The following is a 25,572-nucleotide window of genomic DNA, read 5'->3' on the forward strand; positions in this document are numbered from 1 at the left end:
GGAACACATGGACTGCCTTATCCAAACTATTTTCCAGAAAAGGATAAGACGTTTCAATCCCATATCTAACCCAAATCCCCCAAATCGGTCCTACAAGTGCTAAAAAAAAAACTATCCACCCCACCCCCATTATTGCGTTTTCTTTCCATTTGAGTAAGTCGTTGAAGGTAAGTGACATTTCTTGCACGTGCAGCACGCGTGCACAATCAGTTTACGTTAAAAGTGGTATGAATGAATCGAAATTGCTTGGAAGCACATATACGTGTAAGAGCTTCCTCTTATTGCGAAATGGAACGCCTTTGTTAAGAAGTATACATATACGTATCGCTTTCCATTTAGCAGGCCAGATAACGACTAGGAGCGTATGTCGTCGTTATGCAGAGGTAGCCGAATGATTGTAAACTTTTCAGAATTTGGTATCTAGCTCTGAAGTAGTGATAAGCGATAAGTTATGTTCCAGATAATACAACGTAACCTGATAGTAATTGATGTTTTCTGCTAAACATGTCTGTTCTAGTAAGAATGTGAGTACACGTGCTATTTAAAACATGGAGTGTATGTATAACGGAGGGACACTGAAATAAGGACAGGATAATTATATTAGTGCTACATCATGAGTAAGTCTCTCTCTCTCTCTTTCTCTCTCTCTCTCTCTCTCTCTCTCTCTCTCTCTCTCTCTCTCTCGTACCATCCCAAACAGTGTGTGTGTGTGTGTGTGTGTGTGTGTGTGTGTGTGTGTGTGTGTAAGCGTGTAATTAACAAGGGAGTATCCAGTCCTACTAACCTTCTTCAGTTCTTATCTTCTCTTTTAAAATGTTTCTTTAACATCATGAAAGGTAACAGTAAACAAAGTTTGTATAGCTTTTATAACATCATTTCCAAGTTAATATTCCAGTACACAGACTCTCTCTCTCCCCCCCCTCTCTCTCTCTCAGCTTTAGTACAAGAAGTTTAAAGGAAACTATTATGATCGTCTTAACTATATATGTATTTGTATATGTGCATACGGATAATTTGGTAAAGGCATACATACGGTTACTCTTTAAAATAATATGACTTTATATTTTATAATACTTTTTATTTGCCTTAGCTAGACGGATAGATATAATTTCTTTGGTTCGTTAACAACATTAAGAACCAACACTGAACAAGAAAAACATACATCAACAACAACGACAACAGCAACAAGTACTACTACCATCACTACTATGGCTGACAACATTTAGTATAATGTATATACTTCTGTTTCTACTATCACCCATTAGTACTTCTGGTCTGTCAAATACGACTAGTGTCACTATCACGTGCACAAGTACTTTCATTTCTTTAGATATGTTATTATTGTTGCTATTAATAGTACGGCAGCTGCATCTGAGACTACTACTATTACTACTGCTGTTGTAGCTACTGCTTATAAGCAGTGCTTTTATCACTTTTGTTATTTATGAACTGCTGGTTCTATTATGGCCATATTTCTATTATTTGTCAGGATCGATCTTTTTGTCCATCCGTCCGTACGTCCATCCATCCATCCATTAATTAATCCATCGATCCATGTTGTCATTAAAAGGAAAGAATAAGAAGATAGAAATATTAGAGATTATTCTATTAAAAGATTTGTCTTAAATCTAATCCAACATAATATTTGCGTTTCTTGGATGAAGGAAATGTGCTTTTACTGAAATTAAAACCTTGTCTTTATTTTTTTCAATGATTTCATATGCAAGTAGAAGTAAATGAAAAGAAAAAGAATTTCTGAGTTTCAATTGTTTTGCTGCGTTGTATTTGTTTTCTTTGTTTGTCTCGAGATGGAGATGATGGGATTGTAAGTGTGGGCAACACCTGTCAACTCAAAGCTTTCAAATATTTTAAAAACAAAAATATTTTAGAGTATTTAGCTAAACACTGTTTACAGCATTCCATGAACATTTTTTTTCACAATAGGTGATCAATTAATATTATAAAATTCTACAATGCTACAAACACAGGATCAAATAGAGATTTGCGTTGTTTTTTAATTCGGTAAATTGATCCTTCTGAGAAACAATGCTCTTACATGAATTGATATTGTGTAAGGCGATTTGCACTTTAATAGATTTATAAAAAATAAAAAAAACAAGCAACAAATTTCATTAACAACGATAGTTGGTGTCTCGCCATTGCTTCAGAAATAATGCGAAATAAACAAATTGTGGTTGTATGCGACGATGTCAGGTAAATGCCAAGTGTTTTGTGCAAGCCCGTATCTCTAAGGTTATTCGTACAAAATAAATAAAAATGATTATGTTTAATCTCTATAGAGTGTAAAATGCTTTGTTATCGTCCAAGTGAATCTCCCATCTCCATCTCCACCCCCACCACCACAAGAAGAAGAAGGGTGCGGAAGGTCAAGGCCCCACCCCTCACCCACATCTTCCGGTGACTACATATTTGCTTAAATATGATTGGGAATACTGAATATCGAATACGCAATCATATGATTTTCTTTTGAAACCCACGGTACTTCTCAGTCAGTCCGTCTGACTACTTTTACAGCTAGTATACACGTTCTCGAGATGGAAAGGTCAACTCAGTTACGCGTCCTGCGCATGCTTTGATTTTTCCGCATCTCCTGGGGACTCATCCCCAGGTCCTAACTTGGGGCGTATTCAGAATGACCACCCTATCGCTAAAGGTACAACTTACTTGCAATTCATTTTTTAAGTCATTGGTTCCTGGGTCTGGCAATGGGAAATAACGTGGAAAACCACATAGAAAGCTCGCCAACCCTTTAAACATAAAATAGCAAAAGAAAGACGATGTGTCTCGGTGATTAGGGTGCATAACTCGTGAACAAAAGGGTTTGAGTTTGAATCCTACCACTGGATCAGTCCAGGTCGACTACTCTGGTAGGATGAGACCAAAACAGCTTGGATTTTGTTGTCCATGGTAACCTTCTTTGTATCATTAGGGGATGTATGTCTCTGTCTGACTGATAAGGATATTCCAAGAATGCTTTTATGAAAATGAGACGATCGATTTTTCCTGTCCGTCTGTCGTTCTGTCTGTCTATACATCCCCTGTCTATATATTTATCTCTCTATCTGCCTGTCTGTTTGAGACTTCCTTTTTTTAAGCTTTCTATCAGATACACATACACAGATTATATATATATATATATATATATATATATATATATATATATATATATATATATATATATAGAGAGAGAGAGAGAGAGAGAGAGAGAGAGAGAGAGAGAGAGAGAGTTATTGTTGTGGGGTTTAACGCCATTTTTCAGCACAGGACAGCATATATATGGCGGCCATTATAAATGGTGGAGGAAAAACCCGGGAAAACCCTAGAATGAACCAACGACCCACGAGAAGCTACAGGCAAACTTTCTCACGTACCAACATTGGCCGAATCCGAGACTCGAACCCACGCAGACACTGGTGAGATGACAGTGATTCGTAACGGTGACAAATCGGCCACTCAGGGCCCCCCTTGTGTGTGTGTGTGTGTCAGAGAGAGAGAGAGAGAGAGAGAGAGAGAGAGAGAGAACATATATTTGGTATTATATTCCACACAAATGAGTAGATGATAATGGGGTTTCTGACTTTGCTATGCACTCCAACGGATAGTTGGGGCAGAATGGAGGAATTGGGTCAACATGTCACGTATGTTAAAGATCAGATATTTGCCATGGTTTCCTTTTGTTCTTACTGTAAAATCTTCCATGGTAAATCCAACTCTTATTGGAAAGGGTCAAACTTTTCATCGATTCTTTGTACAGTGTGCTTAGCTCATTAACTTTTATCCTTCACACAATGATAGTATTCATGTAATGCACTTACTGTTGACAATACCTAAACTATTTTATTAGTTCATATGTATATGTCACCTTAAAGAGGCTCAAAGAGAGTTATATATATATATATATATATATATATATATATATATATATATATATATATATATATATATATATATATATATATATACTGTTTCTAATATACAGTGGAAATATGGAAATGGTTCATGTTGTACTAAGGACAGAAAAAGAGATTCGACCCATTGATTATTATATTTCCATTTGATAAAGGACACAGATGGTCCTTTAAGCGCTAGGTATTTTCAATCCTTATCAACAAAGGCGCTGTATAATTGATTTGATTTTAATACGCAACTATAAAAATCTTTTCCTTTGACTTTACATGATGTAACTGCTTTGATATGCCGGATCGTAGGCATTTTATTTTAAATATTCGCTAAACTAGATGACTATCGGATCATGTCAGCAATTACACAGTTCATGCTCGGAAAAGGTATGCCTTTCTTGCCGTGATGTTGTTTTTGTTGTGTCCTCCCCTTTACGAAGAAATCATGGAGGACAGTGCGTGATTCCACACTATGGATACCAAGCCGCTCCAATTTTCCACGCCCTCACACTGCATACCAAATCGCTTCAACTGTCAGTACAGCAATGAAGGTAGTTAACGTGATCATGCTAAGGAAAAATAACGATGGATGGTTGTTGTTGAACGCCATTCTCCAGCACATGATAGGCTGTAGATGGCGGCCAGTATTAATGGTGGAGGAAGAACCCGGGAAAACCCCAGAAAGAACCACCAACCCACGAGAAGCTACCGGCAAGCTTTCTCACTTACCAACATTGGCCGAGCCCGAGACTCGAACCTACGCAGACAAAGGTGAGATGGCAGGGATCCGTAACGGAGAGCGCTTTCGACCACTCGGCCACTCAGGGCCTCTCGACGGCTGGTACCGAATATAACTTACTATCATTGCTCAAATTTCCTTTGCAAGGTGTGCATATTTCATCCATCGTCGTTATCATTTCTGAATAGCGTGATATTGCATTTCTTTCATGCGTTGATTTATACTCTGTTGCTGACAATTTAAACGACATGGTTTGCTGCTCGTGGAGTCTGTGCGATTGTGGGTACGGACGTGAGTGGTCATGTATGTGCCTCTATTAAAGATTTTAACTTGAAACGTTGGAAATAGTTGCTGTATTTCCTCTCATGAGTGGAAGAAGAGAGAGATTAGATTTTCATCCGCCCATAGTAAGGTGAACCAGGTGGAGATATGTGATGAGATCATGCGAGAGAGCTTCAATGCTTATTGGTCGCAGAAAGTGTTATTATTATTATTATGCAATTATTGTTTTGCCTTTGTCTTCATCGTGATCACGATCGTGTTTTTCTATTTTGCCGTTTTTCTTGTTATTGATTTGTTCAGTGTTTTCTAAACCTTTTAATTTTTTTAAAATTTATTTTTCATAAGGATTGCTGGTGAAACCAGAATTAAAATAAAACTATTATAATGTACACTTTTTTTATGAATTATGATTTTTATTTATATATATTATAGCTATTGCATGGGCTCAGAGGTCAACCCTGAACTTCATACTTGGTCTGGCTACCGGTCTAGTGTTCGCTGTACTTTTTGCTGGTTATGCTAATATTAAAACTACGGTGCGATATCAGGCTCGGGAGGAATCTATAGCCAAAAACACATTGAAGCGTCCGGATGAAATCTTGAAAGAAATCTTTACCCAAGACTCGCATGATGTGTTTAATAAGGAGTCATTGCGAAACGGAGAGGTGCGAGGCATTTCTTTTGAGGACACACATGTTCACCAAGGTAAGCTGTTATATGCTTTTTTTTTTTTTTTTTTTTTTTTAAATGACTGATTATGTGATTATTATAATGAAACTTCGATGCAATTTGTTTACCTAATCTACCAATATGGAAAGATACACGGCATGTATTTAAGAACGAGGAACATCTGTTTTCTGTACGGCTAGGAATGAATCCGTTCAGTTAGTCGTTGAGATACTTTGCACCGCTCCCGTGGTCTTGTGGTTAGAGTGTCCGCCTCTGATGCGAGAGGTTGTGGGTTAGAAACCCGGCCGAGTCATACCATAGACTTTTAAAAATGGTACAAAGAGCTGCCTCGCTAGACGCTCAGCATGGTCGGCCTGGTATCAGGATAATGTGACTGGGTGGGACATTATGCTACATGTGTGCTAGACAGCACTATAAACTGCCACACTACAGACATCACAGCGATATGGCTGAATTATTTTTAAAGCTACTTTAAAATCACCCACACAAAGATACCTTTGCAGACTGACTGGTTGGGCTGGAGGTTTCTTTGATGACTATAATATTTATCTACACCCACCCCTACAGTTTGTACCCCCAACTATTTAATAAAAAAAAGCAAAAGAATTAAGGATTTAAAAATGACTACAAGAAAGCAATTTCATTCATCAGTTTTTATTTTCGAACTCGATTGTCACCAGGGGGCCCTAAAATATCGTTATCTTATTCGCTTTTCAAAGCAAACGAAAGCTGTTGATGCAAATAACCAGACTGCGCATTGCCTTTTCTTCTGGTTTCTAGAACAGTCCCTTTTCTTCAGAAATAACCGTGTCGTCTATTCTGATGAAGTCTGACCGAGCTTCTAGTCAGTATCTTGTTTGTTTTAAATTATATACGAACATGCAGTGCCAACATAGTTTAACTATGTCTGAAACTAAAGTAAAAGTTTTTTCATGTAAAAGACATTTCACCGGTTTTGTGTGTGTGTTGTCACTGCTTTAATTTTTCTGGGGATGAGGCATCCTTCTTTACAGTGGTTTTTACAAATCAGGGAATTCTTCCTCCATCCACCTGCAGACGCCAATAACCCTTTGTTAGCAGTATTTGGCTTTAGTATATGTATTTGTGTTAAAGTTATACTTGCCGCCAAGTTCTTACTGGGGTTTTCCCGTCTTCTTCCTCCACCAGTTATACTGGCTGCCACGCTGAAAAACGGCGTTAAACCAACAACAACAACAACTAGAGCTCGACATTCACTATAAAGGTATCGAAAACATTATTACATCACCCTAGCTTGACAAAATGTTGACGATATGACAGCGATCCCTGACTGTTTAGGGCACTGATCACTATGTATTGCCCATGCCTCTGGGAAGTTCAATTTTAAGACGTTTGCAGTTCTTCTCCATGGTCATGGGTCCAGTCATCATTTTCTACATCTGGTTGCAGATATAAGATTGATTATTTCCTCCGGGTTCTCAGGGCCACTTCATTTCCAAGCGCCTTGATCTCATCGCGTGTTTTGAGTTGCTAAAACTTGTGCAGTCGTTTTAATTTTGAAGTTTTAAAGGTCGTACATATAATTCTAATTATATTCTACTGATACACACATTTGATGATTGCAACAAAGATAAGAGAAATATACGCCCAACTGACGACTAACAGTGCTCATAGACGGTACCACACACGACACATTGATTGATATCTCATTAATATCGATACATGTCGTCGGCTGGAAAATAAAATGAGGAATCAGGCTCATAAGATGTGCATAGAAGCCGGGTGGTAAAGACACAGGTGCTCGACGCGAGCTTGATGTTAAGAAAAAAAAACACTCATCTAAAGGAAAAAAAAATCATACAGAGTGACAAAAATACCTTAGATTACCCCGATGACCCGTTCTGAGATAGGACCCTCTCTATCATAATATATAAGAAAGAAGGTACGGAACTTCCAAATACTTCGCTCCACCCATGACCCTCGATTTCCTTCTGCTATTTCCGTCTTTAAAGGCACGCGACCATACTATATGGCTTGTTTTACTTCTGAGATATTTTTCTATCCATCAAGCCATCATTGACTTTTCTGCGTTGTACCAAACTGAAGTTACGGGCTCCGAAACGTGCGATTTTCGCTAAGTTTTCCTTTGTGGACACTTCCGTGCTCCTATGATAATAAGAATAACCTTTTGAGCCAATCATATTTCGGCGTTGACGTTAGTGCCGCCTATTTTGAAAATAAAGATGCATGTATACGATGTGTTGTGCAGTGAAGAAGACAATGTATAATACTTGCATGGAACAGGATTCCTGAAGTTGAATCGAGTTAATGGTAAGTGAAGAACTTACTTTTGCAACTACCGCTGTTCTGTAATTCAAGAAGGGATGCACCATAGAGTTGAAAACATGGTACATGTCGCTCTTGTCACCGGTTTTTAGATGAGCACGGAAGTGTTTTATATGCAAGTACATCTTGCTAGCCGATACGTTTGAGTATAAACTAAAAAGACAATTTGCTTGCTACGAGTGAATAAAGGATATATCTCATCTCGTGGGACCTACTTGATGAAATTTATCCGTTTTTCACTCGTTTGTAGCAACTATTATCTAATAATAATAATAATAATAGCGCCGTTGATGACAACGAGTAATTGTATGCTATAAAGGTGAATGTAAAAAAAATCAAAATTATTGCGCAAGTGCACCATTTTGGGACTATTATAACAGTTCAATAAAAGTTTTATCAAGGGTTTTTCTCTGTAACTGTAAAGTTCATTATTTACCTGTAGCTAACACTAGTAATTGATGGTATAATATGGATTTTGAAAAAGTATCCTTTGAGAAATAACATTATTAAAAGCATAATCTCTTAAACGGATATCACGAGTGATAAGGGTCTTTATTTGAATGTAGCATGACACATTGAATAAAAGGCCGCTATACACATTTCTACGTTGTCCTAGTTACTATCAGTTGCCAGACAAGGATTCCACGTTTGCACAACAGTAGCATTGACCGTATCGTTCCGTGAGACGTGACTGATAAGCAACTGACACGTTTTAGAATATCATAAATATAGAAGGGTTTAATAAATATCATACATCAAGGCTAGAACAATTGGGCAACCAGCCTCTGAAAACAGCAATTTTTTCTTCTTCTGGTTGTCCAGTATAGTTTTGTGGTTGCCCCCTCCCCCACAAGATTGAAAGCTCGTCCATCCGGGTTCTTGGCTTCGTCTGCAGCAGTCGGCATCTATTGACCCCAATAATCGGTGAAAATAATAGTTAAGTTCGAATCTTCCTTGTGAGGGTAAATATGACAAACACAAACCCGAGAATGTAACACGTGTTAAATGTAGATTATTTGTTTTAGCAAAAATTGCCCTTAACTAGAACCACTGTTGACCCTTTTAATAAACTGAACGTTGCAAACGTATATAATATATTGCAGAGGCCACGGTAAATAAGTCGAGAATTTTCCATCTTCATGGAACCTAGCAGTGCTACAGTGTTTTCCAGTTATCTTTGCGACAACACTAACGGCCATAAATACATTTTCGTTTTTTATTTTATCGTGGAAAATTTATTTCTCAAGCGTTGTTCATGCAGGAATCATCAGACTAGACAATTTTCTGCAACTCACTTAGTGCTACGTGTTTTTTTATTATTTTATTCCACTCTGAGTCAGTGCTGCAAGTAAACCGGTAGGTCATGTACGCCTTACCAATAAGATGTTTCCGGTAAGACTGGGTCAGGGGATCGGTACCATACATGTACTGGCAAGAACTACATTTTGCATTTTACTGGCTTAGGTTAAGTTTTTGCATTTAGTTCATAACCAGATAGTTTTTGATCCTGTATCTTATACCTAGATTCATGAAACTCTGGAATGTATCTTTACGAGTACTACACCTTCATTACAAATCTAGGTCGCTGTGACCTATATTCCTTGTTTTGACCGACTTTGTTTAAATCTTGTGTTTTAAGTTTATTACGCAAATTCTCTTCATAATAAAATCACCAACCTCTAGTAGTACCAAGCTGTTGTAGGTACAGAATGTCACTGTAACCTACATTCACATTCTACTGGTTTAAGTGTCTGCTTTTCGTTCATGATAAGATAGTTTATAAGCACCATATAAATAAATAAATATATATATATATATATATATATATATATATATATATATATATATATATATATATATATATATATATATATATATATATATATATATATATATATATAAAGAGAGAGAGAGAAACATTGGTGAGAGGATGTATATTTATGTATGCAACACTCATCACAATAAAGATCCTATGTATCATAGTTCATGCATCAGTGTCTTGGATTCGGTCTTTTCTCGACCGCTTCGGTGGCCTAGTGGATAGAGCGTCCGCCTCGGATGCGGGAGGCTGGGGATGGAACCCACGACACATACCAAAGACTTAAAAAAAATGGTACTAACAGCTGCCTCGCTTGGCGCTCAGCATTAAGAGGTTAGTGTTAGGACTGGTCGGCCTGGTGTCAGGATAATGTGACTTTGTGGGACATCATGCTACATGTCTGCGGCATGATGTCCCAGTGCTAGACATCACTATAAACTGTCACACTGCAGACATCGTAGCGATATGACTGAAAAATTGTTAAACTACGTTAAAAATCCAAACCACACACACTCAAGCGCTGTTCATGCCATTCTTGTTACACATGATGATTGCATGCATACCTATTTGTTCCACAACTTGCAAGAAAAGGTCATTATGACCTACATTTAACATTTTAATGGCTTATGTCAAGTTTTTACACTTAGCTCATGATCTTTTTGCTTTATAATACTGCTATTGTTGAAACCCGAAAACTTGGCGAGAGGTTGCATTATGATGAGCATTACACTCTCAGCTTAAAATTAGGTCACTGTGACTCGTATTTCACATTTCACTGACTTTGGTTCAGTTTGATATTTTGAGTGTTCATGGTTTAATGATTAAACAAGGTAACTGAATACATCTCTCATAGCACACAAATCAGACCAAAATGGTTTTTGTGACCAATAGTTGACATATTTCTGGATTAGGTCACGAGTTTTTGTATTTACCTCACGACTACAAGCGTTTTATGAATGCTCTGTAAATACCATCCTATATATAATCATTTAATGGGCTGTATCTTGATGAGCTTTATTCCTCATTTCAGTAGTAGGTTACTATGGATGATAGTTTATGCTTGACTGACCTGGGTTACTTTTTGTGTTAATTTCGGAGGCATTGTTCGTGATAGAACCATGACATCGACGATGATGTGCGTCGCTGCTACTACACAACCTCACAACTAAAGTAGATGTTCGTGACCGATGCTTCATCTTTTCATGGCCATGGTTAGTTTTTTTTATGTTTAGCTTCTTACATTAAGAGTTTTTGGCATGTTATATGCATTCTACTTTACCTGGAGTTGTTGTTGTTGTGGGGTTTAACGCCATTTTTCAGCACACGATAGACTATACATGGCGGCCAGTATTAATGGTGGAGGAAGAATCCGGGAAAACCCCAGAAAGAACCACCGACCCACGAGAAGCTACTGGCAAGCTTTCTCACATACACACATTGGCCGAATCCGAGACTAGAACCCACGCAGACAGAGGTGAGATGGCAGTGATTCCTAACGGAGAGCGCTTTAGACCACTCGGCCACTCCGGGCCCCTTACCTGGAGTCGTGAAACGTTATTAGTGGATGCATCTTGATAAGATTAATTTAGGCAAAATAAGTCTCTGTAACCTATATTTCGTGCTTCAGTGTTCTGTTGACTGCTACTCCAAGAATACTCTACGCCTGTATCTTTCACTCAGCAAAGTCTGACTTGTACACATTTACAAGATATTATCAAAACCTTCACGTGGTCAAATAGGTTGAGACATTTTAAGCTCTTTGACTTTGTTGTTATGGACAGTTGTTGTTGTAGAGTTTAATGCCAGTAAAATTACCATCCACTGAAACCATGCCTGCATATGTCAGTAAAATAATATATCAAGCCGCAAATCAAAAACTAGCAGCGCTGATAGATCAGCAGACAAGTGAAGTAGAAAAAATATTGCCTCAAGTTTGATAGCAGGAGTTCCCCGTGCGCGTGGCAGGCCTACGCGACCATGATTTAGATTAACGCGGTTATAATAAAATGTTTAAACGCATATCCAGCATCATATTTGACATGGACGCACCAGTTCTCAGTGATGTGTCAGTACGTGATTATCAATTTAGTTCTTATCACGCATGACTGCCATATCAGCGTGGACAGATTGATTTGCAAGTCCATGATACAAGTGTATACTTTTTACCCTCTGAGGCTTTTATTGAGATAGAAGGTGAGACTATAAAAGCAGATGATATTGCATACGCAAATGATGTTAGAGTTGGTTTTGTTAACAACTGCATCGTGGCATTGTTTGACGGCGCTACATACTCGATTGATGGAAAAAGCATCGAGGCAATTCAGAAAGACGTCTACGTTGCCACAACAATAATACGTTTAGCAAGGTACTCTGATAACTTTACAAGATCAGCCGGTCCCTCAATGATGGTCGCCAAGGAAACTACTAATCACCCATGCGACATACCGTATAACATAAGGCGACCAAGAAATTTTGCAGGGAACGCTGACGCTGATGTAACGCCGGTGGTTCATGTTGCTAATCCAGAACACAACGTAGGATTTATAACGTGCCGAGCAATGTTGGAGGAAGCCCGTAGAGCTTTTCATGCGCGATTCCACTGTCACATATCTTTGGATTTTGCAGAAGTGTTAACAAAGTTATCTTTGGAGTTAAACACAGTTGCTCTCGTGACAAAAGCTACCGACGACGACGCTATCTGGAGACGTATTGGTGACGCTGGTAAAATAGTACGGACAAAACTCACATCATGGATGCCGGTAATAAATTCAACGATCGCCGCAGAACAACAACTACTGACTTTCATGGATCAAGGCGGTAAATCATTGCTGTCATGGCATACAACAACCACGGATAGTATGCAAACTACCGTTAACGGGGTATTTACGTGGCATATAACATCACAGCAAGACATTTCTGCATCGCAACATATCTTTGTTGCGCTTCAGGAGTCTGCACGATTAAACTATTAAACTCACAAACTCGTAGCCATATATTTGACAGACTTGATGTTACCGAGGTTTCTTTGCGGGTAAACGGACAACAAGAATCGGCGGAAAATATCCTACTAAATTATGAACAAAATCATGTACCCCGTGTGTATCAACGATTAATATCATTCTTGGGACGTAACCAAAACATAGACACTGGTTTGCAAATATCACAGATTGATTTTAGAAACCTATATCCGATCTATTACTTTTCTCTGGAGCATCTTGATTTATTCAGACAATCTGTTGTTGATATCCACTTTAGAGCCAGCGTAAATACATGTAGTGGTGTTGATTACAGAGCAATCGTGGTTATACTCAGCGACAAAGCAATGTTGCTTGGAGGTGCTGGTTGTCGAATGAGAGCCATTGATGCACCAGTATAAAACATGTAACCGCGCGGCGATTTGAAAACGCAACAATACTCATAAGATGTCATCATACCATCACGTTAATGTCAGTCTGACTCCTGGTCAGATTAAAAAACTACAATCCGCGTCAGTGAAAAAAACAGGAGCCACAATAACGCTAAAGCAGTCAAATAACAGGCGGTGAAAATAAATTGTCGTTGACAGAACGTCAGCTTAAACATCTTAATAAAGCCAAACAATCCAAAACCAGAATACGACTTGAACTTTCCATCGGAGCCATCAAAGATACTGCTAAGACCGGCTGTATATTTCCACTTCTCGCGGCAATACCAGCGCTGATAGCCGCTGAAGTTCCAGCCGTTCCAAAATGCAACGGGAAAGGGCTTAAGGGTTCCGGGAACTCATCCTCGGGGAAAGGATCTAAGATTTCCAGGAACACTTCGTTGATTTCACAGTTGTCAAATTTTTGATTCACATGATGCTGCTAAGCAAATAAATATCAAAAACTTTAGAGGTGTTTTTATGCGTGATCAGTTATCGCAACGACCAAACAAAACCGAGGCAGGTATTATTAATCTTGATAATAGTACTGGTACAGGAACACATTGGGTAGCATATGCGATTGATCCCCGTGGAATTGTTTTTTTCGATTCGTATGTGTTGGCTCCACCGCAGGAATTTATCAACTATGTCGCACCACACAAAATCCTGGTTTGGTACTCAACGCTACCAACACAAACACTAATCGATCCACCAATATGCGGCCGTGAAGCACTTGCTGTACTCGACGCTGTATCAAAATCAAAATTACCACCTCACAAAATCGTGCGCAATTATACAAGTGCGTCGTTTAAACAATAATGGTATATATTTACCGACGATCTCGCGGAGATACTCCTAAGAGTAAATTTTTTTTGACGTAATATATTTGTCAAATTACGCGACTAAAACAAACTCGCTGTTATTATGAACCTCTCTGGAGTTGACCGAGATGAAGTTGTTGTTTTTCAGGATAAATACGGCGTTTTAAAAACGAGTAATGTCAAGTGGATTGACATAGTTCGTAGAGCTCTTGGTGCTACCACGGATAACATTCCTGTGTTTACCAGCGACGGTAAGATCAGAGACTCAAGTATATCTATATCGCAAATCAGAAATGAAATTGCAAGAAGCATTGCTAATCGTTTGAAGAATACCGGCGACACAATGACAAGTGAAATCGGCACGAACGGGAATAAAATAGTCGTGTTAAGAGATCCAACATCCGACGATGATGCCGCAACAAAAAAATACGTGGACAACGTAGATGGTAAATTATCCACGTTGCGGGCCGAGTATGACGTTCACGTAAGTGCGTTTACAAATCTCCGTAGAAACTTTCGGAAACTTAATGAAATCGCAGACGATTTCTTTGGCACACCATTGACTGCTGACGTGAAACTCTCTGATGTCAAGACGAGCATTGAAAAGATTAAAAAAGACTAGAAGGTGTCATAGGTTGAATTCCTGATATCGTTAACAAAATTAATCTGATTAAAATTCCTCACAAACAGTTTGTCAACGTGGTATACACAGCATCATCAGGATTCTCAACATGGTCACAGCAGAATAATACTATCAAACATACCGCGGAAGTCACTGGTGTGTACAGGTTGTCTGTGTTCAGCGCTGAAAAATTTAGTATATACGCTACATATCCCTGGCGTCATTCAACCAGTACGTTTTCCGGGGCTGTGTCTGTTGTGTTAAATATCTGAGACGAAGAAACATTCATACTAGAATCAGCTGATAAGAAATTAACCGCAACATCTTACTGGTGGTGTCTTGAATTTGTTGCTGAAACGCCTCTTTGGTTACTATGGCCTTAACAGAGTTAAGCGTTAAAAAATTTAGATATGACCAAGTACGTGAATGGCAAACAGCGCTAAAAACCCATCGTTGACAAGTATACAACGAAAGTATAAAAAATATCGACGACGTGCAGTTCTCATTGACGTTGTTGTATAATCGGTATCTGTGCTCATTGCTTGTACTGGCGTAGTATTATCAGCGCTAATACCAGTGACAGCAGCAGTAGCAATGACAATATGTGTTTCCTCATCGGCAACCATCGTTGGGGTTTTTAACATTGTCGCGAAAAAGATATACACGTGCACGAGCACACAATTGTACGATTACTCTGTAAAATTACACACGGCAACACACGCGTATTCTAAAGCATCGTCGCTGATATCATCGGGCCTTATCAATGAAACGATATCAGATTCTGAATTTGACATAATGCTTAAGGCATACAATGAAGTAATTGATTTAGAAAATGACGGTTTAAATAATGACAGAACTACTCCAGCAGATAGTCGCAAATACAAATCCGCTGAAAACCACAATGATGTCAGTAACTCCACTAACCATGAATTCAGTATTAATTTTCCAACCGCGATTCCAGTAAATGAAATAGCTCTTGCGCAGTTGCGAGTATACTACAGTTGGTCCAATATCCTGTCAATATCATCTGGCGGTCTACAATCGAATAATTCGTTAATGTTTGCAAATAAAAATAAACCTGGTACCGATGGACCTGACTCTGCCAAGGGGGAAACACCCGATTGGCAGTTGTTAGAATACCGACCGGCAGTTGTCAGATTGAACAAATCAATGATGAATTTCAGCGTAGAATAAAATCAGTGACGGGAATCCGAGATAGCCATAACGGTTCATGAACCAACATTATCAGCCGCGATATAAATAAATGCACCGGATTACGCCGTTGATATATATCAATCGTCGATCAGATCCGCGCTATAATGGCCTGAAGTTGCTCCACCGGCACCTGCACCAATACCTGATCCTACACTGGCTGATTTTACATTGACGAATCGTTTGTATCATAGAGTTACCGCCATGGGTCATCAGTCATGGTATAGTAAATTGTATACAGCTATGGAAAAGGACCCTTGGCTGTGAATTAATATTCAAAAATGGTAGAATAATGTGGCAATTTGGATATCTCAGACTAAAATCTGACATACTTTCACTTTCATTTTCATGAAATGACTCTAACTTTCATTTTCAGATATAATCTTTCTTAATTGTCTTACGCGAGTTTTGATTGCCTTTTATGCTTCGTATTCACGAGACAGTTCTAATCTAATTTTTTCTATTGCAAGAGAGAGAGGAATTCCCCTACTTCAGTTGTTTTTAGTTCGAGCAATTTCATTATTTAATGCCGCTATGACACTTGGTAATCTTGCAACCCATTCGCGAGATCTCGTATCTAGAATTATTTCCTTCGCATACTGATATCCAAATAACCGCTCAGGAATTGTTCGATTAAATCGTTCAACAATTGCCTGATCGCGACGAATTACAGCGTGTCATCGTCTGATTTTGACGTTATGTTGCTTCATGAGCGATGATACTGCACCCTGAAATTCTTTGCCAGAATCAACCTGTAATAGTTGTGACCATCGTAGACCACCTTGTGGTCCAGATCCTTATTGATAAATTCGTTCAGACCCTGAAGATCCTTCAGTTGCTGTTTTAGTTAATAGCGGCTCTTTTTCTTTATACGTACTTGCAACATCAACAACAGTTAACGCGTACCTATATGTTACACAACGTCTTCCAGTTCTAATAGTATCATGTGGTAAAAACAAAATATCCGTCTGATGAACTGACATCAAAATGTGCATGCTGAATAATTTTAGGTAGATACATTTGCTTGATTGCCTGTCGTGCTATCCATTTTTCAGCAGCAACACGTGTAACATTTGCTGCGTCGGAAATTTGCTAATCGCTGTTCTACCTTTCCAATATCCTCTTGGACTACAATAATTATAATAATAATCGGTTGATTAATTACCAGCTCCTGATGCTAGTTTACCCTTCATCGCAGATCTTACTAACCAATTAGCTAATGATTCTTTGAAAGATTTATTGTTATGGAATTTAGTGCATGAATTAATTTTACATCTGCGATATGTCGCTGCTGAAGATCTTTACATTTATAAGCTACATTATGAGCGTGTCGCGCTTTATCAATAGCGTTTTCTGGATACTCACCAGGCCTTGGCTGATCTTGGTTATCGAGTCTGATATTAAGTCTGGTACCATGACCGCAGTAATTATATCCTGGAAGGTGTTTTTCTCCTTGGTATTTTCCTCATGGTGTTCCTGCTAACTTTGTGAACTGCGCGGCAATAACTCCTCCCTTTATTGTAAAGTCTTGCCCGTTGGTTTGTCAGCGGAAATAAACTTATTTTTGTTGGTACCACATCGTTCACATTTACCCGTAAGTGCTTGTCGTTTATTTTTCGTAGTTGTATTTGTTAAGGGGTACGCGCCCTGCATTTCACACAATATAAATCATATTATTTATTATATTTCTACATCATGGATTTTTCAGCGACACGAAAGCAAGAGCCGGTCAAGCATCATCCAGCGCTACCAAATTCTGTCCGAATGATTATAATTGGTCCATCCGGGTTTGGAAAAACACAACTGTTACTTAATCTAATAATGAGGTGGATCAAACGGGATAAATTGTATTTAGTTGCTCCGTCAGTTGATGACCAGAGATGTTACGAAGTACTTAAGGATTTTAATGAGAATGCAAAGTCGCTAAATGAAGACGTTATTGAATTTATTACTGATATTAATGAAGCGCCATCCGTAGATGACCTTGGTGGATTTATTAACAATTTAGTTGTATATGTCGATGTAATGCTAGACAAACAGTCAAATCCAGCTCGGATATTTTCTCGAGGCAGGCATAAAAACACGGACGTGATTTATGTTACTCAGCGGTATACACAAATACCTAAAGTGATCAGAGACAACTGTAATATTTTAGTTGTATTTTAACGGAGTTGATATACGTACTCTGCGAAATATTCATCAGACTTGGTGTAGCGGTAATACTGATAAACCAGACTTGGTGTAGCGGTGATATGGATATAATTAAGTTTAGAAAATTATTTAGTCAAGCTCAGTCAACCCTGCATGGATTTATAACAATAAACTTACATGACCCCCGATCACGATATCGTATAGGTCTTGATAAAATTTTTGGATAGCAGCAACGAGGGTGCGACCTCTCCTCCGTTAAGGTAGGCCGTATAGACTTTTTTTTTAACGCAGCATTGAGGTGGCCCTTCCAATGGAGCCTTCAGTTTTGAAAGCTTCATTTTTCAAAATGGAACCTTCCTCCTCTAAGATAAGCCTTATAGACTTCTTTGCACGGATTTCTTGAGGTGGTTCACCCTCTCTGCTGCTCAGATACACGCGTCCTCCTCTGTCTGTCTGTCTGTATCTTTCTCTCTCTCTCTCTCTCTCTCTCTCTCTCTCTCTCTCTCTCTCTCTCTCTATATATATATATATATATATATATATATATATATATATATATATATATATATATATATATATTCATATTCATGTTCACAACGTGTTTTGCAATGGAACAATGATTTCTTGATTTCTTTTATTTCTAGCAATTCTAAGCATGTTTATGACTGTGCATATATGTGTGTGTGTACATGTGTTTATCTGATTGGGCAAGTCTGCCATGAATACGGTACATCGCTTATTCTTAAGTTCGGGAAATTCTCTGCATATAGTACACTATTTGGATTTCACTGTATTCAACCCTCGAGTACTGATCTCTCCGTGGAGAAACTAACAAAAATAAATTGCCTGTTTAAGTGGAAGTTGAATTAATATTCATACTTATTTATAATTATAGTACTTTTATTTTGATACTTGTATCAGTCAAAATTAATTACAATGTATACTTTCTGTAGTCATATGTCCTAAGTATGTGGTGTAATCCGGGCCGCAGAGAGCGGGCCTCTCTTAGTTCTTGTTCAAACAAAAGTTTTCTTTTATAAAATTAAAAGGTGTTGTTCGGCCCGGGCCCCGGAGATATATCCCCGGTTGCCCTCTCCTCATGTCGGCCCTGGGTGTAATTACGTAATATGACACATAAACCTTAACTTGACTATTAAACCGCTACTTGCCTCTTCCATCATGTATACCCACATCATTTATGTGTATGCGCGTTTGTTTCTTTGACTTGTATCAATTTAATTCAACTCTACACGTACCAAGCAAGATTTGGACTGTGTCCTCTTTGAGGGAAAACAAGGACTGTATTTTACACATTTCAGTGAAATGTCTCCTAACCCTGGACACCATACCAATGGAGTATTTCATATACATGTATGCCTCTAGAGATTTTCTGTAATTTCTGTAATCAGATTAAAATATAGGGATTATGCTAAATGGTGGTTTTAACGATATTTCAGAACGATTGGAACTAGAGTGCTGGATAAATTTGATAAGACTATCAACAAAGTATTATATTAAGGTATTGAACTAAAATGCGAGTTGTAGATTGTTGTTAGAATTTTAAAAACGTATAGCTTCAGAATTCAATAATTTTGCAAATGGGCAGTTTACAACTGAGTATAGATAGAAATGTCTGATAAATAAAGCATGATTAAAAAGAAAACATTATCCGAGTTGATTGAAATTCCAACGAAAGTGACTGTAATAAATACTTGCTTAATGCATATACTTCCATTATAATATTCAAATACTTAAGTAATTGCTAATGTTGGTTTGCATTTCTATTATTTTGGTTAATCCTGACTTTTTAATTAATTGATAGGGCCTCTTAACTTTATTTCTTTTGCCTGTATGTATTGGCTTATATTTGTTTAAAGTTATTTACAGATCTTTTGAAAATGGAGGAATTTAAGAACATCTCTCTCTCTCTCTCTCTCTCTCTCTCTCTCTCTGGCGTTCACTCGATGACAGTTTGTGCCTGATTAGTAGACATTTTAGTCTTTATTATATACATGAAAGTATTTAGTGATAATAATATCTCAGTCGGTATTTCTAGATTGCTGAATTTGTATGGGAAAATATGAACGAGGGTTTTATTTGTTGAAAAAGAACTGAGCGACCGTGTGGAGCGAAGTGTTTTTCAGCGGAAAAAAAAAACAGTTCGTATTTTCGCATACAAAAGCATAAACATTTTTATTATATGTTCAGTTTGTTTAACTACCTAAGGCTAAATAATGAAAGACATTACAAGAAACAATTTAACTGAATTTTTGTTTTATTCCAAAATAAATTCACTGCTGCAGATTCATCAATGCACAGTTACAGCATTTATGCTGACAGCTCCGCCAAGAGACCTTTTAACTTAGTCGCGCGATCCACTTCAGTTTCAAAAAGAATTTCTCAGCGCAACATAGGCTACATATGGCGGCCAGTATAATTTGTGAGGAAGAAGCCGGAAAAAATCCCGGTAATAACCACCGACCCATGGGAAGCTACTGCTAGTTTTCTTTCTTACCCACATTGTCCGAGCGGAAGTAATAAAAGAATTGTTGGCATAAAAGAAAGATTAAATCTGTTATTTCCAGCTTTTTGTCGCCACTGGTATTTTCACTGTATTATTCATAACTAAGTAAATTAAAGACGTTCTGAGTGTTTGATTAAAGTGTCAATGTACGGTATAGCCGTTTTTAGCCAATATGTGAGAGTTTGGGGAAGAGTACGATGAAATATTACGCAACTGTATGGTTGTAATGTGTTAGAGATGCTTTATTTGAACGCAAGTTTGTTTTTTAAAATTGTGTTTCTCCGTTATTGCCATGAAGTTTCTATATTTCAAACATACTAACTTCCTGTCTTACTTGCATTTTCAAATGCATCAATTGATAACTTGGTCGGGTAAGTAGAAATAGGTTTTCATTACATTATATGTCTATTAATACAATGCAATTTTTCGTGAACAACGCTTGGTCAGAATCTTTGCTATATGCACTAAAAAAGAAATAATAATGCTTTTAAGCATCCAACATTTGTTTAGCGAAACTTTCAAAAACATTTATTTCCTATTTGACGTACCCCAGAAAATGAAAAGAACTCTGAAACCATACAGATACACTTGGAAGTAATAATTTTTTATTTGAGTTATGCTTGGGTAATATAAGAGGAAATTTTGTTTAAGCTCTTTGCATGATATATGTGTTTATATGAGTAAATTGTCACACCTGCAAAAATGTGCAATTGATTCACGTTATTCGATAACCTTGATCTAGAAAATTCAGTATGACTATGATGAAAAAAATTCCATTTGGCAGGAATCGTGCGTTGAGCCACCATCTCTTGTTTCTGTGAGTTTTATTTACATATATTTAGCAGTAATTTCATACATAAAAGCTGCATATTTTAACAACAAGCAACATCCAAGCCTGTGAACTGAGTGTTAGGCACTAGCTGCAAATCTTGTAAAATTATCAGGGCTGCATGAGTGATATACTCTTGTATTGTCACACTTTTAGCAGCAGTTCTGACAAGATCAAGATTCCAGTATATATATTATTGGTAAACAGAAAGTTAAAACTGGTAATATTGCTCTACATCCACTAATATCCATCCTGAAGTAAAAAATATCATTATCGCCTGACTTAATTAAACAAGAAAATATTAAATTCCAAGATAAATTATGTTGAAGAAAATTAAAAAATCTCTTTCGATTGTCAGTGTTGAACAGCGAGCAAGTAAACTTAGCATACCTTTCAGCAGAATATGTTTTCAGGTTTACATTGCTTAGTTAATAGCTACAAAAATTTAATAATTCCTGTGTCAAAAAGAATAGGTGATTTAAGATGTAGATTTATTATTTGAGTATGTATTTCATATAGTACTAATATTAAAACTAGACCCATCTAGATTTCCAGTCGTGGCTGTCACATCGTAAGTAGGAAAATATTATTTTCCTAAGCATGACAGAAATGGCAAAACTGTAAATATACAATTTTGACGTACGTATCTATGGCATTGCCAACATAGTCTCAAACATCCAACCCCTTTATCTTATCCATTAATATAATTATGCAGCATGACCAGGCCAGCGTAGTGGGTTAAGGACTCACGGTACTAATTCAGTTCCCATAGTAAACCTGTGCAAACATCATGATATTAAAAATTCAATAACTTAAAATGTTTGAGTGCTCATGATCAAACTTATATTTATCAGTATAGATGAAACCTGGATGTCATCTTCTGAGTAGGGGAAAGGATTTGAGCCGTGGTATTTTCTGGACCTTCATGTGTTTGAAACATATGCTTTACATTCCGCACCAAAGAGTCAGGTGCTAATTTTAGTAATAAGTGTTCCAAACTCAAGACTGTTAAAGGACTGATATCTCATCAATAAAACAATGTCTCTATTTTTTTCACTTACAACTAGGATAAGCTCTCAAAAGATTCTTTTTCCTAAAACATAACTTACATTACACTGGACAACAAATTTTTACAAAAGTCATGTTACTGAAATAAAATTAGTCAATTCTTATCAATTTTTATGTGCTGAACACGAATATGACAGTCAAATTGCAAAATTGGCTCTAGTTTTTTTTGTAATCTGCAAGAAATTAATGTTTACATAACGAAATGCATTCCAATAGTAAAAGGTCAACTGTAATAGCCTACCTATAAAAAATCAAGTCATTGACTACATCTTAGATTTCTTCGCCTGTCTCTTGTACAGCTGTTCGGGAGCATCTCTGAGGAGTGTCCAGCAGTAGTCAGCCAGCATTGTAGTGGACCATTTTCCCTGGTATCTTTGTTCCATTGTTGCGATATCTTGATGAAAACGTTCGCCGTGTTCATCACTAACAATACCACAGTTGCTAGGAAAGAAATCCAAATGGGAATGAAGGAAGTGAATCTTTAGAGACATATTGCAGCCAAGTTTCTTATACTTCATCAACATGTCTTCTACTAGTTCCTTATAGTTTTCTGCCCTAACATTTCCGAGGAAGTTTGTAGAAACTAGGCGAAAAGCATTCCATGCTTGTTTCGCGTCACCTTCCAGCAAGTTGTTGAACCGGTCATCTTTGAAAAGCTCTCGAATCTGAGGACCCACAAAAACTCCCTCTTTAATCTTTGCTTCGCTGAGTCGAGGGAATTTTTCATGCAGGTATCGGAATGCTGGCAAAGTCCGGTCAATGGCTTTCACGAAGTTCTTCATCAAACCTAGTTTGATGTGAAGGGGTGGTAGCAAGATTTTCTGAGCCTCAACCAGAGCTGGGTGTTGGATATTCTTCTCTCCAATGGCTACATTCTGCCTGTGAGTCCATTCCTTCCTCATGTAGTGCATTTCCCTTGCTCGGCTATCCCACTCGCATAAGAAACACATGTATTTTGTATATCCTTGCTGCAGTCCCATTAAAAGGGCAACTACCTTCAAATCACCACAGAGGTGCCAGCTGTACTTGTTATACTCAATGGAATTCAGTAGCTGCCTTAAGTTATCGTATGTCTCTTTCATGTGGACAGCATACGCTACTGGAATAGATGGAAGAATGTTTCCATTGTGCAAAAGCACAGCCTTGAGACTCAGTTTCGAAGAGTCCACAAATAGTCTCCATTCTTGTGGGTCATGAGTGATTTTTAAAGCATTCATGAGGCCCTCAATATCGGAACAGAATATCAGATTACTTTCCTTTCTGAAGAAAGGCTCCAATTGCTGGTGGCGCTTTCGATATGCAGTAATTGTGACATCTTCTTCTAGAAGATTCCATTGTTGGAGTCTTGATCCTAGCAATTCTGCCTTGTTCTTTGATAAGTCCAAATCACGAATCAGGTCATTTAGTTCTTCCTGTGTTATTCTGTGTGGGGTTGATGATGCACCACAGTGAAAATCTGGATCACTGCATGCTGATGGACCAGGAGAAGAACAGGTCGACTCACCTTTGTCTTCGTCAGATGAATCAAGAGAATATTCTGCTGGAGGTTCTGGAATAGGAAGTCCCTCACCATGTGGAACTGGTCTCAATGCAGACGGAATGTTTGGGTAGACTATTCTCGACTTCTTTCGCTTCGTTATTCCGCCGGAAAGAGGAGGAACCAAGCAGAAGTAACAGTCATTTAGGTGGTTGCTTGGCTCTCTCCACACCATTGGGACTGCAAACGGCATTGATGACCTTTTGCAATTCAACCACTGTGAAAGCTGTGTTGTACATGTAGCACAGCATATATGCGGAGCCCAAGGCTTGTCTTGGTCACCAACCTTGCATCCGAAGTAAAGATGATATGCCTTCTTCACTTGAGAATTGATACTTTTCTTCTGGTTGGCAAATGTCACTTCCCCACAAATATAGCAAAAATTGTCCGCGGTATTAACACACTTTCGAGGCATTACTGTTCTTTATTGTACGTAAATGGATAAAATAATAAGTTTTATGTAACAGTAGCTTGAACTGTCTCGCACAACGTCTAAAATATTTTAAATGCTGAACCTATCTGATTGGGCTTTATATAGTACACTGCTTACGTCAGCTTCAGCAGCCGCCTGGCATTAGTATAATAGGCCTACACATGTATAGTACACTGCTGACGTCAACTTACTTCAGCATGGCATTAGTATTGCATTGCATCAGAAAATGATGCAATTAACTGTGGATGATGTGAGCATGATGGTATTATGCAATGTTACATCATTATTCCGGATGTTGCTGCAGTCCTACTGGAGAAATTTACACAGTGAAACATAGAAAATGAGGTATATGAATATCTTCAAAACGAGAGCCAATACAAATTTTTCACGGTTATATTCGTGTTCGGCACACCAAAATACTACAGATTAGGGCCTTTTCAAGTCAGTAATGATTTCACTGTTGACCAGTGTTATTAACCAATCCTGGTCAGCCAAACCCGTATATACTCTATTTTAGGTTCACCCATTTCCAGGCTGGTTCCCATTTTTCCATACCATTAGTACCGTGTGTCCTTAATGGCTTAGTGAGTCACTTTGTACAAACGATTAGAACAGTTGTTTCTATAATCTAATTGTTCTTGGAATGGAAAAGTATTGGTATGCTAGGATTCTGGCGTGTTGTTGGAGGAACTTGATGTTGTGTCTTCCTTTGTTGCATCCAGACACTGCACGTAGTATTGTGTCCCTCATAGTTTCATGGCGACTTTACTTTAAATGTATTGCATGAGACCATCCACTGTATTTTTATTATCATAAGAGTTAGCAAACGTGTTCCATATTTCACTCTTAAATGACGTTTGTTAAGTCTTGTGTTTTTAATTTATTTCGGAAACATTGTTCGTGCTAGAATCATAAATTCAGATGATTATATTCATTTATATTAATACGACACCCTTACAACAAAAGAGTTTGTTTATTTTTTATATTTAAAGAGTACTTTCACACGTGCCTTACAGGTCACCTTTAGTAAGTATCTATCTGTTTTTGCAATAGTATGCTTAGGCAACCATGTTGTTGGAATGGCTTGAACCAAGTTATTAGAAAATTAAAGATTTATTTGGCAACCGCTTGTAGGAGGCCATATTTGTTGCTTCTAGTGCTGAAAGAAAAAGATCGGTTTGCACTTAAAGTTTTTCT

The 25,572-nt window shown here is 37.8% G+C and overlaps 1 protein-coding gene across 3 annotated transcripts in view; it reads left to right on the forward strand.

The window, feature by feature from the left end:
• The first annotated feature begins 237 nt into the window (after positions 1 to 237).
• The window catches only part of LOC149776445 (glycoprotein-N-acetylgalactosamine 3-beta-galactosyltransferase 1-like), a 39,650-nt gene continuing 14,315 nt past the window's right edge, over positions 238 to 25,572 (forward strand). The window contains exons 1-2 of one of the 3 annotated variants that reach the window (XM_089940859.1): positions 238 to 383; positions 5,374 to 5,646. In XM_089940859.1, coding sequence (XP_089796985.1) covers positions 365 to 383; positions 5,374 to 5,646 — 292 coding nt within the window. In that variant the 5' untranslated portion in view covers positions 238 to 364. Of the gene's footprint in view, positions 618 to 4,258; positions 4,308 to 5,373; positions 5,647 to 25,572 lie in introns of those variants that run through there. The other 2 variants (XM_089940860.1, XM_089940858.1) reach the window with 2 other exon arrangements.

Source organism: Sinohyriopsis cumingii, chromosome 18 (assembly GCF_028554795.1).
Source record: "Sinohyriopsis cumingii isolate HCF-2022 chromosome 18, ASM2855479v2, whole genome shotgun sequence".
In the NCBI taxonomy this organism is placed as follows: Eukaryota; Metazoa; Mollusca; class Bivalvia; order Unionida; family Unionidae; genus Sinohyriopsis; species Sinohyriopsis cumingii.